Source organism: Microplitis mediator, chromosome 6 (genome assembly GCF_029852145.1).
Source record: "Microplitis mediator isolate UGA2020A chromosome 6, iyMicMedi2.1, whole genome shotgun sequence".
Classification (NCBI taxonomy): Eukaryota; Metazoa; Arthropoda; class Insecta; order Hymenoptera; family Braconidae; genus Microplitis; species Microplitis mediator.
The window spans coordinates 15,076,252-15,095,832 of record NC_079974.1 but is presented as its reverse complement, the minus strand read 5'-3'; the positions used below and the strand labels follow the sequence as shown (position 1 = coordinate 15,095,832).

Here is a 19,581-nt window from a genome sequence, read left to right as displayed (position 1 = left end):
CTCAACAACAGGAAAAAATTAAAAAAAAAAAGAAAAAAGAAATATTATTCAATTCTTACCCATGGATAACTTTTTTTTTTGTAGGTCTGAAAAAACGGGGCCCACTGTATGATATTCTTAAGCTTCTTCCATGCCGAGCTCTGTAACAAAAAAAGGCTCAGGGTTAGCACACATTTATTACAAAATTATTAAATAATAAAAAATCAAATGTTTAATCGCCGGGGATAAGTTCAACAAATGTTATTTTTTTTTCTTTTTTTTTTTTTTATGACCTGACATTAAACGCAATTTAAACTCTCACGAAATTTACCTTCGGTAGTGTGTGATTAGTGTCAATAATTTGAATATGTTGGCCTTCAGAATAATCAGACTCCCATTCAGAACTAAGATCATCGCCACTAGGTTCGCCCCACTCAAGATTTAAAGAATTAATCTGCGGTACTTGAAGTAATTGTAAATATTGTCCATACCCCGTGGAATTATTTTTACAACCCGATTTATTTTTACCAACATCATCATCTTCATCATCAGCAAAATTAACATCACCAGAAAATTTAATTAAACTTTCATTGAAATAGTGATTGGTAGACGGCGAGGGACTGCGCGAGGAAGATGATGAATATTCATCTCGATTAATCGACAGTCTGCGGGAATTTCGTCTCACTCGCGATCTCGAGGGTCTCCTGTGTCTTACAAATTTTTTACTACTCTCACTACCCGCAGCACTTCCATTACTCTTATCCTCGTCGTAACTGCAGTCACTCAAACTCGGTTTCGTATAGACAATTGTCGGAATCATCATACCGCAAGTGTCTTGCATCGCTAACTGACCGAGATCACGTAGTCACCCAGTCAGATTATATGTCTATATCTATATTTAAACTGACAACAAGAGTTAAATAACGTTAAACAATTACACAAAATCCAGCACGTTAATTCCACAAGTATGCCACGTGCTCAACTCGGAAGTCACTGACGGCGACTGCTGCTATCAAGAGCTATTAGTCTTTTACTTACATTATAACTGTCCTCCTCAGTCCTCACCACCGCTCACACATACATATATTAACAAACTACCAACCAATACCAAACTTATATTAGCTTATATGCATTTTATTTTATCCCCACTGTCTCCTCGATATCTCAACATCTGAGAACCACCACATAATTATTTTTTATTTTTCGTTTTATATCATTCTCTGTATGTATATAGTATTATATATTTTTTTAGTCATTTCACTCTACTACTACTTCAATCATTTATCATCATCATTATTTTTACTCCGATTTTTATTACTCTTATTCCGATGATGTTACTGCTGCTGATTCTCACCAATTGAAAATTACTTTTATTTGATTTTAACTATACGTAAGTATATAGATATATATATTTATTGACATCACCCACCCACGTATATATATATATATATATATATATGTCAAGTGAAGATGTTCATGTTATATATGACCTTGTAAGATTTATCTTCAACTCATTATTTTTTCCTCTTTAATAATTTTTTTTTTTTTATTGTTATTTATTTATTATTTATTATAATAATAATTATTGTCTGTCGTTATTTTTCAGGATTTCACGATGTGGAAAGCCAGTTGTGCCACTTTTGATTTGACCTGTCTTGACTCAACTGTATATAATGTATGCATGTATTTTATATATATATTTATACTACTGTCTGACTTTTGTGTACGTATATAATAACAATTTTGAATTTTCTATTACTGTAAAGCGATATTAACTACACGAGTCTAAAAGTGCGTGGTCTAGTCGTTTGTCATGACAATTGTCCCGATACATTTACTTATATATATGTTGATACCATTAAATTATTACGTAAATAACGAATCTACTATCTCAGTTATTTGTATTTATTTTATCAGCTTCAGCCAATGGTAGTAATCCAGCCAAGAACAAATGTATGTACGCACGAAGATAAAAAAAATAGATTTTTATTTAAGAATTCTCGCAATAAAGATAAGTATCTAAGTCACTTGACGCTAATGAGTTAATCAGTGACGTACTTGAGTAACTTCCCGTACTAGCAATTAGACAGCTGTGGTATACAATGATGGAAACGAGTGTTATTATTATTACTAGATAGATAAATATATAACAATATAACAGCTTATGTTGCTGAGCTATATATATAACAAATAATTTTTAAGTTTTATAATTAACGGAAAAAAAAAATTTATTGGGAAATTAGTGAACTGGTTGTGATCCGGAAACTAGAACGACCTTAAAGTTAGTCAAAAAAAAAAAAAACTAAATATATGCACATGCAGAAAATTAAAAAAGCTATAAGTGCAATTTTTCAAATTTTTTTTTTTTAATAATTTATCCTCCTTTAAAAACATCCAAAAATTCTTAGACGTCAGCTAACTTAAAGTATCATAAATTAGCAGACAATTAATAATTTTTGGATTTTTGTTTTTAACAAATCAATTACAAAAAAAAAAAATCTAAAAATACGCATATGTAAAAAATAAAGAAAACTAGAGGTGCAATTTTTTTTTTAATAATTTATCGTTCGGAGGAAATCCAAAAAAATTATTGGATGTCGGATAACGTCAGTATCATAAATTAGCAGACAATTAACAATTTTCGGATTGTTTTTTCAACAAATCAATTAAAAAAAAACTAATTATATGCACGTGTACAAAATTAAAAAAGCTATAGGTGCAATTTTTCAAATTTTTTTTTTTTTTATAAATTTATCGCTTTAAAAAAAAAAAAAAAAGTTATCAAGACCTCAGCTAATATCAGTATCACAAACTGGTTTGGTAAAATTATCTATCGAACGTCATTGTAATTATTTTAAAAACTTTCACCATCAATAAGGATATTCTTTTGTTGTTAATAAATATAAACTGGTTAATTTGACGTAATTGAAGTGGCCGAAGTGCGTCATTGTGTCCAATGGCAAATAAAAGTAATTAACTAGAGTGTGTATACATAAAACTGTTTATCAACTTGGACTCGTTATATTTATATACTTAACTTTATTTTGTATTTTCTTATTTATTTTATAAATATATCAATACATCACATATATTAAAGCTTAGACAGATTCCATGTGCGGATGGTATAAGTAATCAACAACAAAATGGGTGGAGAAAAAAAAATATATGCACGTATATTAGTATAAGGAGCTGTCCTTATAATAAAACTCGATAAGCTCATGTACATGCACATGTATTTACCGAAATTGTCGCTAATACGTCAATCCAGTTATATCGCGGTTGATAGAGAGCTTAGTTAGCTTTTTATTAAAGAGGAAGCGAGATATATAAATTAGTTAGTGACGTGCTGGATTATACTGGAAAATATTTATATTTAGCAAGACAACATTACTGATATGGTTCATTCAGGTTTTCCCGCTATGGTGTTTTTTGTATGTGTAAGTTGTAATCAGTTTTAATGGAGAACACAGATGAGTCAATTGCCAACTCGATAGTACTCTATACTTTACTTAACTAATGTAATCTCTATTACTCTACAACTAATGTAATTAATGCTATAGATATTCCTTTGATGGCTGACGTGAAATCCAATCCATGTTACGAGTTAATTTATATAGAATATAGATGTTTGTATAATATTTTGTTTTTTACCTTTTCTATAACCTCGGTGAAACACATTCTAGTTAAACTATCAACTGAATATAAGCCGGATGATATAAAATTCTTATTACGAATATTTTTAAATTAAATATTTTAAACTTCCGCTGTAGTGGATGTGATGAAATGAAAACTATTTTCTCTATGATCAGTACAAGAGAGGTTTTGGTACTGAGTGAGGAGGCTTTTGGTTTGCTACATAGATCTTTTACGTCAGACACCCTTGAGTGACGTAGATCTGGCCCTACAGGAGTTCAGGTGGTTAATGGAACTAAGTGTACATAGGACTTGTGGATGACGTCAAAAAATGCGCTACAGCTACTGCAGCGCATTTTGGAATGCAAACTATGAATCGTTTTGACTAGCATTGATGCACAAATTTTCTACCTGCGTTCAAAGATAGCATATAATATGTTACTTCTTAGATCGTGCGTTTAAAATTTTGTTAATTTTTGTAATTAAGAGGGAGTACTTACTAAAGTTTTTTTCAAACCGTTTGTGAGGTTTGACTAACATGCAGGAAAAGAATTTTTTTGGCGCAAAAAATTTTTACTCGCTCTAAGAAAATTTCTACTTGTCCTTAGAAATTTTTTGCACTATAAATTGAAAAGGAAAATTTTTTTGGGTGAAAAAAATTCTTGGGCCAAGAAATTTTTTCTAGTTCTAAGAAAATTTTGTCTTCAATTCATAGTGCAAAATTTTTCTTGAGCCAAGAAGCCTTTTTTGTGCGTAGAAATTCCTTTTTTTGCCAACAATGAGCGAAATTAAACCCTATAAATTTTTTTAGAACTTTCGCTTTCAAATGTGCTGCTAATTTAAAAAAATTTCAATTAGATTTTTTAAAACGTTTCGGTTAATTTTAGTGCCGTCAGATATCAAGTCTAATTTCTCTGTTTAATTTCAAAGACGGTTCGTACTGATTAATTTTTATTATAAAATTTTAAACCCAATCTCTTAATAAGCAAACGATGATTTAATTTTTTTTTAAACTCAAAAATTATCGGCACTAATTTTTTATACTCAATAAAAAAAAATATTATTCAAATTTTAGTGAAAAAAAAAAATTTCGTTGGAAAATATGTAACATTGATGTTCCAATAAATAATTATTTGCTCCAATTATAATTGCTCATTTAATTAGTCGAATTTCAATTAAATACTTCGCTATTTCTTCGAAAAACTGTTGTATCACAATCGTTAAGTTAATTTAATTACTTCCAATTAACTATTCGTGAAGCCGTAATTCTAAGCCAAAGCAACACGTGGGTTATTTTTTTTTTCTATGTTTTAAATACCAGCAGCCAACGATTAATTATTGCAGAATAAAACAAACCTACATTACATTCACAATGTAAATGAGTACGTACTGCAATCATTTTACGTTTTAAAATTTTATTGATTCCACAAAAACGGAAAATGATAAATTTTTCTATCCATATACAAAATATTGAAATTGTATTAATTAATAATTAATATTCAATAAATTTTTCATATATTCAGTAACTTTTTGCATTAAAGTAAAAAATTTTTATCAATTATAAAAAACTTTTTACAAGACATCTGTTATTGATAAATAATTATTTACGGTCCCTTTAATTAACATTTATTAAATTTTATTCATATTTTAAATTTATATGTATTTTTTTATCAATAAATAATGACATGGAATTTAAACGCACATCAATTTTTACCTGCTTTGACTTTGCCGGGACACTAATAACACAGTAGCGAGGCAGGGTATAATAAACGGATAAAAAATAAATAAACTAAAAAATTTAAACTATAATGAATGTATCTTCAAGTAACATGCGCCAAAGTTTTACCTCCAGGGATTTAACAAACTCACTAGACTTTTAATGAGCTGCACATATGGACGTATATACCAATTATATACCTCACACGGATATTACATAGCAATCGAATTTGTAAATCGTCGTCTTGATCTCTACACAGTCACCTTCGTCGTTAAAATAATGTCTTTTAATTTATTTGGAACGGCAAGTATCCAATATATATAAATATATCGCGTGAATTTAAAGTTTTTAATTGTATAAAAAAAGTATCCTGTCTAATGCGGAATAAAAATTGTCCGATGAATAATGAATATAATTTTAACTGCAGAATAAATAAAAATTTACGACTTTGAACTAAATAAATATATAATTATCCATTATCCATTACCTGCAAATGTAAATGTCTAATAAAATTTATCAATTAGAAAATAATAATTTTCTACTGCTCGTATCATTTACGACTGCAAATTGTCCAACATGTGGAAAGAAAATATTGACAGCTAATTGGTGATTGGTTAACTTGTGAGAAAAAAATATACGAGAGCTAAACTCAATCGTCGTCCAAGTAAAGTGAATAGTATTTGATTACTTTATACATCAATAATAATAATATAAGTCACGAATGTAATTAATAATATATACCTGTCAATCATATCTATATATACATGACTTCTAATTTAGTTCACACTGAACATTGTATGAGTATTTCAACTAAAGAATTAATAATAAGCCTTAAGGCAATTGTTGTCAATCTCATTCTCCTTGACTGCGATTAATTTTTTAATCTTAAATGAACACGCACACAAAAATATATATATATATATATATATATATATATATATATATATATATATATATATATATATATATATATATATATATATATATATATATATATATATATATATATATATATATATATATATATATATATATATATATATATATATAAATATGTAACTGATTAAACAATCTCCAAAAGACATGTTCTATCTTTAGCTTTATTGTATTTTTTATTATTATCATCATTATAATTATTATCATTATCATCATTATTATTTTTTTTATAAATATTATTTCACAATAGAATTTTAATTTGAATACACGAATAAATAAGCGAAAGCAAGGTCATAAAACCTTTTATTGTTGTTGCTCATTATTATTATTATTATTAATATTATTATTATTATTGTTGTTGTTGTTGGTGGTGAATTTACTTAACAATCAGTTTATTTTCTTTTTGTTATTAAAGGAATTACGGTTTTCCTGATCTACTTATTTGATAAAATATTTTAGATTCTATTCTTCGCATAAGTGATTACATGTAAATATCAATTTCAATTCGATATATGCACTGTAATACCATACAATAAAAGAATAGAATCGAATTCTTAAGGATGTTGTTTTCTCATAGAAACGGTTTTACCCCAAATTATAATTATTATTATTTTTTTATTTATTGTTTTTGCATTGCGCATGGTCATGATGATGTTTATATTTTTGGTTTAGATAACCTACTATTCATTAAATTTTTGTTATATTAGAAAATCACTCAGGACCTTCACGAATATAATATAATATATATTCAAGTTTCTTTCTGCTAGAATACGTAAAAACTAACAAAAAATGGTAATAATATGTGTAGTTGTTCCTAAAAGGGGTAAAGTTATGGACTACTATAGATAAAAATATATATAAATCATATATAAACATATATAATTATAAGACAATTTAATAATAATTTTCATTACATATAAATTTTTATTCTGAGTAAATTTAATGTTACAATAGAATGGAACTGAGAAAAAATGGTGACTTAGTCCAGGAATAGAACCCTGGTCTTTTGATATCGCGTCAATAATTATTATTATTGATAGTGAATTTACTTAATGATTAGTTTATTTTATTTTTGTTATTAAAAGAATTACGGCTTTCCTGATCTATTTAATTGACAAAATATTATATATTCTATACTTCGCATGAGTGATTACATGCGAATATCAATTCGATATACGCACCGCAATACCATACATTAATAGAATAGAATCTAATGCTAGGATGTTATTTTTTATAGAAACGGTTTCGCCAAATTATTATTATTATTTATTTATTTATTGGTATTACCTTTTTACGATTAAGTGAAGTAGGCATAAGTCGTTTATGTTTGTCGACAATACCAAGTAAACAATCATCACATTTGCAGTAACGATTACTATTAGGCGAATCCGCAGACGATGTTGAGTATAATGTACTTGCACTAGTTTGACTGTCCAATGAATTAGCCCGTACCATTAACGATTTCTTCTTTGATACCGCACTATTTGAATTTACATTTACATTACTATTACTATTGTGAATGTTAATGTTATTATCAGCATGATCAGTCAAACTAATTATTTCCATTTTAGCTAACAGCAGTTGCTCCATTAGATTTAAACTCGGAGAAGTCGTTAGTGATTGACTTGATGACCGTGAAGACCTCGGAGTTTTTTCGTCGCCCATTTTATTGTCAGTCTTATCCATATTCGATAAGTTTTAAAAAAAAATCCAATCAATTAATTACTAATTATCGATACCGATAATTAGATAGTTTTTCGAAATCTGGGATTCACAAAATTTTATTTTATTTTATTAATTAATCAAGTAATTAGTGAGTATTTATTTGATGTCATTAATTTATTATCGCCAATTCATATAAATTATTTGTTATCAGAAACGTATCGGCTTTGACTCACTATTCAAAGATCAACAAGACAATTTATAGTTAATATGAATCATTATTTTTTACCTTCGGGCATTATTCATTTGTATTGTCTTCGTTTCAATTAAAAAATAAATATAACTTTCTACTTTTTATCACAATTTCATTGAAACATAAAACGTAAAAAGAGAGTTGCCGATAAAATAAAACAACAATCGTGTATTGTATTTGTCATAAACGGATACCATCAATAGTTATAGTATACACATAACATCCGTTACTAAGAATCACGTCACTTCTATCGACATTTTGTTATCTCACCACATGACTACTGTCCTCTCATAATAAAACATTACGTTAACACATCTGGATTATTACTCACACTGAACGTTTGAGGGCCACCGTGTTATATTAAATTACTAAAACCTTATTATAGATTTCAATTTCCCCACTTGTTTCATCCTCTACTTCTATTCGCTTCTCTACCCCACACGTTGTTACTAAATTAAACAAATTTATCTCTATACAAATATAACTTTTCTATTTAAATTTAAGAAAATTCAATTCAATTATTTATATTCTCGCTTTAAATTTCGTTATATTTTTATACCATTCATTTTAACGTGTAATGAATGACGTGCGCTCATTAAAATTTTTCATTTTACAAAAAGTTATACGCAAATGCAGATCAATTATATCACACCCGCACTTCCTTTTTTAGATGATTCACATCCATAATTAATTAATTATCATTTAAATAACACGTATATATACATATATACATATATCTAATAATAACAATGGCTATTGTTGTTGTCGTTAATTAACTTAAGTATTTGTGTAAATAAAATAAAATGTAATAAATTAACATAATAAATAATATATTATATTTTAAATATTTAAAAAAAAAACGGATGTTGCTACTTCAATATCCTAAACAAGACTATACTTTAAGATTTTTAAGTGACTGGTGTGGGCGTGGGGCCCACCACAGTTATTACGACGACTTGGAGATTGTCAGTTGTAAATACACCAGAACTACGGCGGGGATAAATCGATGCTCACGACTAACTTACTAACTGACTAACTGACTTACTGACTTACTGACTACTAAAGTTACTAGCTAACTGACCAATAAACTATGTTCACTGGCTGCTGACTATCCAACGTCTTAGGTATTTGGTCATTACATCAAAATGTACATAAAAAAAAACTCGTTCAACATTTGTTTCAATGCTTCAGCATCAGCAATGCGATTCACGTTTCTATAACATCTATTTTCTTGTTTAAAAGTCTGTTTCCAGTTATCAAGTGATCTGTATACAAAGTATACATGTATATATTTTTTTTAATTTTCTTCTACTTGACATTGTCATGTTTTACTACAGAAACTACGAAACTCTTGACATATAAATTGCTCATTAGCTAAAAAAATTATAATGCTTTTAAGACAAATTATTTTTCTATGTCTTGGGTTGTATATATTATGTAATATTAATCTTATTATTTTATTTGTTGCTTTGATTAAATATTCGTACGTTGACAAACTGACAATGTCTGATGTAATAAGTCCTCTTTAGATATCAGGTTACAATTATTCTCATTTTACAAGTGCTTTCAAGCAGTTAAACACGATGATAAAATTACTTTGACAACGTACTGATAAATCATATCAAATCTCAACATCAGAGTATACTGTAGTGTACTTATATTATTACTATTATAATAATAAGACAACATTAAATTTAGACGAGTAATACGAGTGGTCGTGCGATACCCTGGTCATTTGTGTATGACGTCAAGTGACAATGCAGTTTTAATTGCAAAGAATAAAACAAACCGACAATAAAAGAAAATAATTATGCAGCTATTAAATTTATATAAATATATAAATAAATTCAAGTCTTTTGTCTGTTTTTATTTATAAATTGATTATTAATCAGTCTAAAGTTGGTAGTATTAAATTTGCAGACGGTGAAAGCGAGACAATTGAGTCATTGCCAGAAGTCAGTAGACATTAAAACAATACGATATAATCATTGGACACGTAATTATTTATTTACAACCCATCCATGGATGGACTGAATTTACAAAATATATTTTTTCACTATACCTGCGCTGAAAGTTTAAATTCCTGCCCTGTTTATAGGAAAGAAAGTCGTAGTTTTCTTTTATAAGAAAACGAATTATAAAAATTAGCACATGCGCCATTCTTCCCATAAACAGAGACAAAAATTTAAACTCTCAGGTACAGATCTGGTGAAATAGTATATTATACATCAAGGGAGGAAAGTATTGTCTACCAGAGTCGAAGGCGAAGGCGACAAACACGCGGATTGAGACGTCCTGCCTTCCTCCGTGGTGTGCATAAAATTTTTTCCCAGATCTGTACCTGGAAGTTTAAGTTTTTGCCTCCGTTTGTGGTATCATTAGTTTTCTCATAAGAGAAAAGAACGACTTTCTTCCCTCTAAACAGAGCAGGAATTTAAACTTTCGGTGCATGTATGGTGAAAAATTGTAAACATTTTTCTAAGGGGAAGGTAGGAAGTCCCAATGCGCGTGTTTTCTATAAGTAATTCTACTGTTGGGTTGGAATGTCCTACTTTCCTCCCTTGGTGTGTAATATCCTATTAGTCCTTAACGAATTTTAGATGATAAAACCAAAAAATCTACATCAGTAGTGTAGTTAGGAAAGCCAAGAAGAACCTGGGGTACATAATCAGAATGAGAGGTGATTTTCCACAAGAGGATACGCCCGTTAAATTGTATCTCTTTGGTGAGGTCATTATTGGAATATGGCAGTGATCTGGTCAACTTACTATGCATCGCAAGTTGACAGGTTGGAGTCAATCCAAGGAAAAAGAATTAAAAGAAGTTTGGATGAAGTCCAAAGATTATAATTATTTAAGCTACTGGACTTACAATTGCGTTGTAAATATATAGATCGTTTTTTTTTTTAATAAAATAATCAATGGTGTGATTGATTCACCTGGAATATTAGCACAGGTGTGTCTTAATATACCGAACAGAACCCTAAGAGAATAGGCTGCTACGGATACCAACCACGAGAAAAAATTACGTGAAATGAACTAAAGCACAGAATCTTTGCTTGTCAACGGAGTTTCTACAGGTCAGTCTTTTCATTCGTTCATACGAAAAATTAAAATCCGGTTATGAAATATTTACACAAATATATGTGAACAATAATACGCTCTAACAATTAACAATTAACTTGTAATTAAAGTAAAATGTTTAAATTTATTAATAAGTAAAGATTTGCGTATATTTAATTCTTATCAAATGAATTAATTAGCAATGTTGATAATCGTCAGATGATTAAATATAACAGATACAATTATTAGCTTTAATAATGAGGTCACATTTGAATTAAAAACATTGCGTTGAGTAATTATACCGGCAAGATGTATGCATCATACAACTTGTCTATCAATGACTAGGATTGTAAGCAATACAAGTAATTATTTAATGATGTAAGCGGAAGATTACCGCAATAATAATTCATAAATATAAAAATAATAATAATAATAATATAAATAATAACGATGATAATAATAAAAGAATTGAGGAAGAAAAAGAGGTAAATAAAAAGAATAAAAATGATCCTCACCTGTGGCCTCTTTAACGGTTGCAGTTCGGTGACCTCAAAGTCGTCCCCACTCAGACTCGAGTTTGTTGAACAGTTTGAGATTTTACGTATCGGCGGGATATCTAGAAGTTCAATTGTCGTTTTATTTTCTTCAGTATTAACGATACTACTATCGTATCCTCGTTCACCGGCACAAGTACTTGTCGTTTTAGTGTCCAGTTTTATAAAGTGTGAATTGCTCACTGCGAGACATGAATTCCTACGGCTTTCGATATCAATTCTGTTTTATAAAAATAATAATACATATATTACATAACTATTGGCGTTGACAAAATGAAAAAATAGTTGCTTTTATTGATAAATATATCAACAGTAAATATTTTTTCCTAGTAAATTTAAAAAAAAATATAATAAATGAAGATAATAAAGTACAAGCTTACCGGGAATTGATATTATTGTGAGTACTCAAGCACGCACAGCACGAATCAGAATGTCGCCTAAGACCGCATACTCGTAGAAGATGATTGTCAACAGAATTTGAATGTAAATCATCATTAAATTCACGTATTTCGTCGCAATCTAAACAAGAACAACTGCTCGCCTGACTAGGTGTATCACTTGTGCCTCCCTCAATATCAAACTCATTGCGCTCATATTTCTCATCCAAATACGAGTAATCCGAATAATCACTGACTACTACACTTGGTGTTCGCCAGTAACGTGGCTTCTCGTCCGTCATCGAGTCACACTCACCTCTATCTCCAATTATCAAGCTATCCCATCCTAAAACAGCGGAAAAAAATATTTTTTTATTTTATTTTCAAAATCTCAACCAACGAAATCATAAAAAATAATTTTTTTTCTCATCCTTATAAGATAATTCACTCACGATACTGTTACATTACACAACAATGATCTTTTTTTTAAAACATGCAGATATATATTTACCTTTATTCTGATTCTGATCATCATCACTGATAACAGCACTATCAGAGCTACAGCAGCGAGTGACTTGGGCTCTCGATCTACGCCTTTGCCACAGGCTGTTATTGGGATTACAGTCACGTCTACAACAATCATCATCACCATTAACTGATGAGGAATCCAAGCTCCAGGATCCACCGACTTGATGCAGTGACTTTAGATCTGAATCCGGCTCAATGCCTTCGTCATTAGACGGACTTTTGTTGATAATTCTCGATGCCGGTATCATTATTGTATTGAACTCATCGTAGCTCTCGTTAACTTCGCTGGGATCCAAATCACAACTGATGTCACTTTGAGGTTTTGAGGTCGTTTTCGACTTCATATTCTTATACCTCTACTTACTATTTTATTATTATTATTCCACACACTATTTAACTACACAATAATCCCAAGTTAAATTACATTTTTGATAAATTAAATAAATAAATAATGTATTATCATCGATAATTAAATAATTTAGGTGCAGAATGTTCAGCAGAATTTAATATTTAAATATATAACAGACTAAAATTCACTGGACACCGTTCGCTACGAATCGACGTCTGGTTTTTTTTTATTTAATTTTATTGTCTGTGTACTCAACTCTGGTGTTAGTTGCTGGTGTATTGTTTGATGTAACCACATGCCGTATTATTTTATTTTTATTTATAGACCAAGGAGCCAGCACTACTGTCATGACAGTTAAACCAGCCGGCAATGGCAGCCATTGCGAGCAAACCAGCAACAGCGGCATCAAGCGCCGCACTACACAGGATTTTTCACGCCTCTCCCCTTTGTAGATACATATATATATATATATATATATATATATATATATGCAGTACATTCACATGTGCTGGTTTTCATAAGCTTCTTATTCGCAATACCGATTATTGTCAGCTTCTGTAATCATGTTTATTTTAAATTATTTAACATTTACTTAAAATTTATTTATTTTTATTTCCGTTTATTTTAAATTTTCCTCATTCTTAATCCTCTAATTATTATTACGATAAATATTATTTTAATCTAAATCTAAATCTAAAAATACCATAAACAATAAATCCGTGTGACCTACAAGAGTCTTACCTACGACTAATTCGCTGAATTCCACAGTAGATTTAAAAAAAATAAATATATGTATATATATATTTTTATGTATATCAAGACTAAGTGATTTAGGTCTTTGATATCTGGAGTAACACTTGTATTATTATTTTAAATATATACAAATATTATTTAATATTCAAATGACTGATCTGATTAATTTTCTTTGTTAAAGTATTTTTTTTTTTAGCTTATATGTATATATATATATATGAAATTATTAATGTATTGGTTCGATAATTTTCAAGAAGACATGAATTCAATCGCACAAACTCTAGATAAAGATGATAAATTACAGATAAAAAAAAAACGGGGACGGCAACACAATCTTTGAAGTGTTTTTATGTCCATATTCATGTACGTACATATATACTTAAAGTGTTTAGGTATATGTATATATGTTTTAAGTAAAAAGAGAAGAGTCGTTAGTTGTATTTAAAGTTATTCTACTCAGTAAAAGAGACATATCATCATCATCAACCGTACACGCTCTATGCTCTAACTAAACTTCTTGTCTCTCAACTTCATTGACGTCATACGTGCGTCAGAGAGTACCGTGATACTATACTTACTATATGTTGTACCCATATATATTATATGTGTGCTAGTGCACTATGAAACAAGAAAGTTTTGATTGAATGATGTCGACTCGAGCGGCTATTGTGCACTATCATTTATCATTTTCTTTTTATCTTTATTCAGCAATATCAGTACTTACAATCACTCTATTATCATTTCAACCATTCAAATGCCCTCTGACCACTTTAAATCATCATTATGTATACATATATAATCTGACTATTCAATATATTTAAATATCTAGTCGTCCTGAATGAAGAAATACATCAATTTTTAAATTTTCCGCCATAAAAATTTAAAATTTTCGAAAATTTAAAAAGGAAGTTATTGGTTTCGTTCCGATTTTCGAAAATCGAGTTTTCATCAGACGTTTTGATGTCCTAGGGAACTATTCTGATCATTTCCGGGTGGACGGCTGCGTGTGTGTATGTAAAGTATTTTTGGAACGAATCAATCGATTTAAAAAAGAAGGCGGCAATCGAAAGGACTTACCAAGACTTAAACTGATTAGATTTTGGAGTCGATTGGTCGAGTAGTTTACAAAAAATACGAAAAATAAACATTTTTTTCAAGTTTTTGTTGCATAACTCGTAAATTACTCGACCGATTTGTTTCTAAGTTTGATTAAAACTACACGTGAATGGATTGATTTGTTTTGAAGATATCGTCGGACAAAAATTAGGGTAGAACTACCAATTGTGGCTACTGTTCCATTTTTGGACAGGAAATACTTTACGTTAAATAACGAAATTTCCATTGCAACAGAATAAAAGTATCTTCGTAAGTATTTTTAAAATTAATTATGTCATTGCGTATTTAAAAAATTATTTTATTTAAATTTTTTAAGTATCTAAAACTGGGCTTAAAGTGATCAAAAATGGTACCCTACTTTTGTCCGGCCATTTTTTGAGCTTGAAGAGCTCAAAAGTTTATCAATAATGACGTTTTCGAGCTCAAAAAAAGCGGGAAGTTTTGAAATTGGCCCAGTGTCAACCGTTTTTCAGATTTTTTTTCCTGAATATTAACTCTCACTCAATGATATCAAGATTAACAAAAAAATGAAAGTAATTATATACATTTGATATAAATTTATAAAAAAATATATAAATTAAATGATGATCATTAGTTGTAAATTATTATAACGGGCATGTGTTGACAAATTGTAATGATAATCCATTAATTATTGTCACTTATTCATATTTCCTTATTTAATTTTAATGTTTATTTAATATTATTAATTATCATTCACACATATGTTAATAAAATATATATATATATGTAATGAAGAAGTCGATATCAATATCAATATTTTTTTTTTTAATATGTATATATATATAAACATATTTATTATATATTACGAAAAATAGTAATATAAGAACTTTATTATAACAACTGTCCTTGTAGGTGTAATAAAAAAATAATATTGTAATTGTAATTATACAGATAACGTTATATATTTTTAACGTATAATGTAAACAAGTTATTAGTTAATTAACTTTGAGCATTCATATTTTTTGTTATTCGTTTATTGCTTTGATAATTAGATGTATGACTAAAAAAAATTAATTATCATACAAATTTGATTACTTTTAAATATTTAGTCTAAATTGGTAATTGTTTTTTTGTTATTTATCGAAAAATTAATTAAAATTTTCCATTACTCGATTACTGTATTCAAATTTAATGACAAAAACAATAATGATTTATATAATTTTTATTTTTTACACAGTACAAAATTGACAAGTTCTAATAATTAGCATTTGGCTGAACAAGTTTTGGCATTTCTTTTTATATTTATATTAATAAGGCACTTATTTTTTAATCCTAGTTTTAAATAACTGATTGTATTGACAAAATAAAATTTTTTTGAACTCATTTTTTCTTGAGGAATTCAGTAAATTAAATAATAATCAGTTTTATTTTAAACAGTTTCAGATAAAACTGATAATTAAATGCAAAACCTTCCGACAAAGACCCACGTAAATTTTTACTTTGTTTATTTTTCACACTAAAGAATGTTGCTCAAGATATAAATTATTTGTATATATATGCCAAGTATAAATAAATATAAATTAAAGTATGCAATGTTTGCATTTAGCCCCATGGTATTGTGTAATCGTGAGCAAACACGTGGAGTGTGTGGTATCCGCGTGCATCAATATAACAGCGAATGTGATCAATTTAAATGGCATATATATAAATATATATCTACATGCGTCTTTTCTCACCAATGCAATTAATATACATTGTCATGACAGTCCGCTGATGAGCGTACAATATTTTCTCAAGTACATTTACCGTGTGATTTTAATTAATGATCATAATTTTTCTTTGCCTTAACTTTGTAATTTATTTATTTTTTTTTTTAAACTTTTCATCTTCCGACATTTTATGACAATAAATATCAGTATGATTAATTATCGCACTTGCTCTTTAATGCCAAGAAGTCATTCCCAATAAATTACGAAAAATTACAACACAATATTTTATTTAAATATTATAAGCTGGCAAATTTAAAATCTAGTTCTCTGTACAGCAGTTAATTAAAATTTTTTTGATTATTTTAAATAAAAAAATTAATATGAAATATAAAAAATTAAATTAAACTTAGATAAATTTAATGAAGTGGAGGCCGATGTTAAAATGTAAATGGGTCAATGTTAATTCGAAGGTTACTTATATATGCTTTAGTTAGTGTTCCAGTTAAACGATTGTACTTATCATTACAACTGTTAATTAGTTTATCATCATTTGACATAATTACACCACCGGAACAACAAGTGATATGAGTTTATAAACTGCCAACAGTTGGCTATAAAAAAAAACTTATTTAATTTAAACCAACTCTACTTATAACATTACGTACATATTTTTTAATTGAATTTAATTCAATATCTTACAATAATTATTTAAAAAATTTTATTGAACAGGTAGAAAAATTATTCTTACCTAAAACTTTGACTGTAACGTTTTATCACAACCACTAGGGACAATTTAAAACCGCTCTAGTCTCTGAAGTATTAGCGCTGATTAATTAACAAAATAATATATCGTAATTGAGGGAATGAAAAATAAAAAAATGATAATTATTAAACACTTAGTGCAAGCTCCATAGTGAGTCAATTGGCGACTGAACCCGTGATTTGAACTTGACCATATTGCCAGTGACTTCTCCTACTCATGGATACAGAGAAGGGGCTCGACGTTTCAGTCTAGGTACTTATAAAGACTCCATGCTATTGCATACTATATATACATATATAACAGTTGTATAGATATATAACGGATTAATATTATAATTATTTAACTTCACTCAGCTGGACACACACAGACACTGCTAATTAAAATAATAGTTTCTCTTATTATGCGACTTCCGTATATTTATAGTTGATGCTATTATGATATTTTTAACTATATTAAATACCACCCAGATGCTTCTTTAATTGAGTAACATAATAATGAGGTAAATAAAAATAATTCATTCTAAAAAATATACTGAAATAAATGATAGTTCTATAAAACAGGGTTCTATGACAACTAATCTCAGACAAGTGATCCCACAAACTAGATCCAATTGACAACTGATCTTCTAATTAATCAGTTTCATCAAGATTTTCATTATCTCCATCTCCGAAACTTTCATCTTTATCATTTTCAACCGAATGTCACTGGATTCAGGTGTCAGGGGGATCAATTTGTAGGGATCACTTGTAGTATAAAATTTTTGGGATCAGTTGACAGCACACTCTACAGAACTACATAGCAAGCTATTTTTGACAAGGGTATTTCTACTGTAACTGATTTGATTTCGGTCTGGCAACTGCCCTCGGTGCCCTCTACTTTTTTTACCCACTCATCGACATTAATATTGACATCTAATTTATCCAATATTTCTTTAATATGTGGACGGGACACAATGAAAGCACCTTTCTTGATGTGTTCTTTTAAAAAATTCCACATCTCCGCTTGCTTATCTTCTGGTAAATAAGATTCGAAGACATTGTTCAAGACAACAACGTCCGCTGATTTCAGTACGTCTGCAGCATTCTTGATATCTTTGTTAATAACTTCAACTCTTTTAATCATTTTGAATTCTTTGACAATCTGGTTTTGGATATCGCAAAATTCTTTGTTCATTTCCACGCCAATTATTTTTTCAGCATCGGTGAATACGTAAGCCTAAACACAAACAATACAAGTAATTTTATGTAATTAGAGTTACGTAATGCTGATGGGTAATTAAAGTTGTTACTAACGCCGTATAAAACTGCACCAAGACGTGAGCCAACATCGAGAACAATCTTCCCGTCAAGTGTTGGGAGATAATCATTGAAGATATGAAACAATTCCTCGCGATTCATTGAATTTGATATTATGTCTGAAGAAAATAAGTTAATAAATAGTAATTGTAATTAATTACAAGTAAGTTGGTTTTTTTTATGTATATTAATATTAATTACTCAAAAATTTAATTTTTTTAGAGCCGCAATCCTCGCAGTAATAACGAGCAAGATCTCCGTCATCTTCAAGAGTTTCTAGATCTTCCTCATCGTAAAGAAAGCCGTCAATATGAATTGTCGTATCAGAATCAGGTCCAGAATTCTGTAGAAAAATAGCAGACATTACAATCTATGAATATTTAAATTAAAAAATAATAACTGATAATAAACCTCTTGTTTATTGGATGTAATGAATGTTTCTGATGGAAGAATTCCACTTCGAGGTACTTTGGATTTCAAACTAGCGACGATGCGTTCCAAAGCCATGATGGGGTCATCCAACACTTCGGAATCGTCGTTATTTTCATCTTGGCCTGCGCCATTTGCGACTTCCAAGTGATTCTGCTCGGCATTCGATGAACCTGAAGTGTTTATTCTTGCAGATTAATTTGAATGTCATTAAGAATTTTTAATTGATATTAAATATCAAACCTGGCATAGAACCGATTCTTTCAGCCAACCATGTTGTTACAATATGAGACACTATTGCGTTTCTAGTTAATCCATTGAAACATCTTAGTATATCATCTACTTCTTTCACAGCTTCTTCAAAAGTTTTGATGTCTGCATCTTCGGACATTTTCTTGTTTGTAATTAATTGTTATAATGAACTGTAAAATTATTTAGTAAATGGGTAGTTTTTTTCTTCGACTACACACGTGGATATTTTTTACCGCTAACCTTTTTTTTTTTT

The 19,581-nt window shown here is 29.0% G+C and overlaps 2 protein-coding genes across 4 annotated transcripts in view; both read right to left on the bottom strand.

Annotated features, from left to right (window-relative positions):
- Positions 1–17,478, bottom strand: part of LOC130670243 (inositol-trisphosphate 3-kinase B) — a 19,282-nt gene extending 1,804 nt beyond the window's left edge. The window contains exons 1-5 of one of the 3 annotated variants that reach the window (XM_057473542.1): positions 17,338–17,478; positions 12,685–13,605; positions 12,177–12,519; positions 11,758–12,016; positions 60–140 (exon numbers count right to left, since the gene is read on the bottom strand). In XM_057473542.1, coding sequence (XP_057329525.1) covers positions 60–140; positions 11,758–12,016; positions 12,177–12,519; positions 12,685–13,045 — 1,044 coding nt within the window. In that variant the 5' untranslated portion in view covers positions 13,046–13,605; positions 17,338–17,478. Of the gene's footprint in view, positions 1–59; positions 141–310; positions 821–7,552; positions 8,908–11,757; positions 12,017–12,176; positions 12,520–12,684; positions 13,606–17,337 lie in introns of those variants that run through there. The other 2 variants (XM_057473544.1, XM_057473543.1) reach the window with 2 other exon arrangements.
- Positions 16,088–19,581, bottom strand: LOC130670244 (uncharacterized). The gene is made up of 5 exons (XM_057473545.1): positions 19,320–19,581; positions 19,059–19,249; positions 18,849–18,990; positions 18,645–18,766; positions 16,088–18,567 (listed from the first exon to the last, which is right to left on the bottom strand). Exons 1-5 carry the CDS (start codon positions 19,465–19,467, stop codon positions 18,136–18,138), a joined length of 1,035 nt encoding a protein of 344 aa, XP_057329528.1. The 5' UTR covers positions 19,468–19,581; the 3' UTR covers positions 16,088–18,135.

Bases quoted from the DNA above. Each gene is read 5' to 3' on its own strand.
- LOC130670244 (XM_057473545.1), bottom strand. From the start codon at position 19,467: ATGTCCGAAGATGCAGACATCAAAACTTTTGAAGAAGCTGTGAAAGAA. The intron at 19,250-19,319 runs GTTTGATATTTA...TAAACACTTCAG, and splicing joins AAGAATCGGTTCTATGCCAG to GTTCATCGAATGCCGAGCAG. The intron at 18,568-18,644 runs GTTAGTAACAAC...GTTTGTGTTTAG, and splicing joins TTGGTGCAGTTTTATACGGC to GCTTACGTATTCACCGATGC.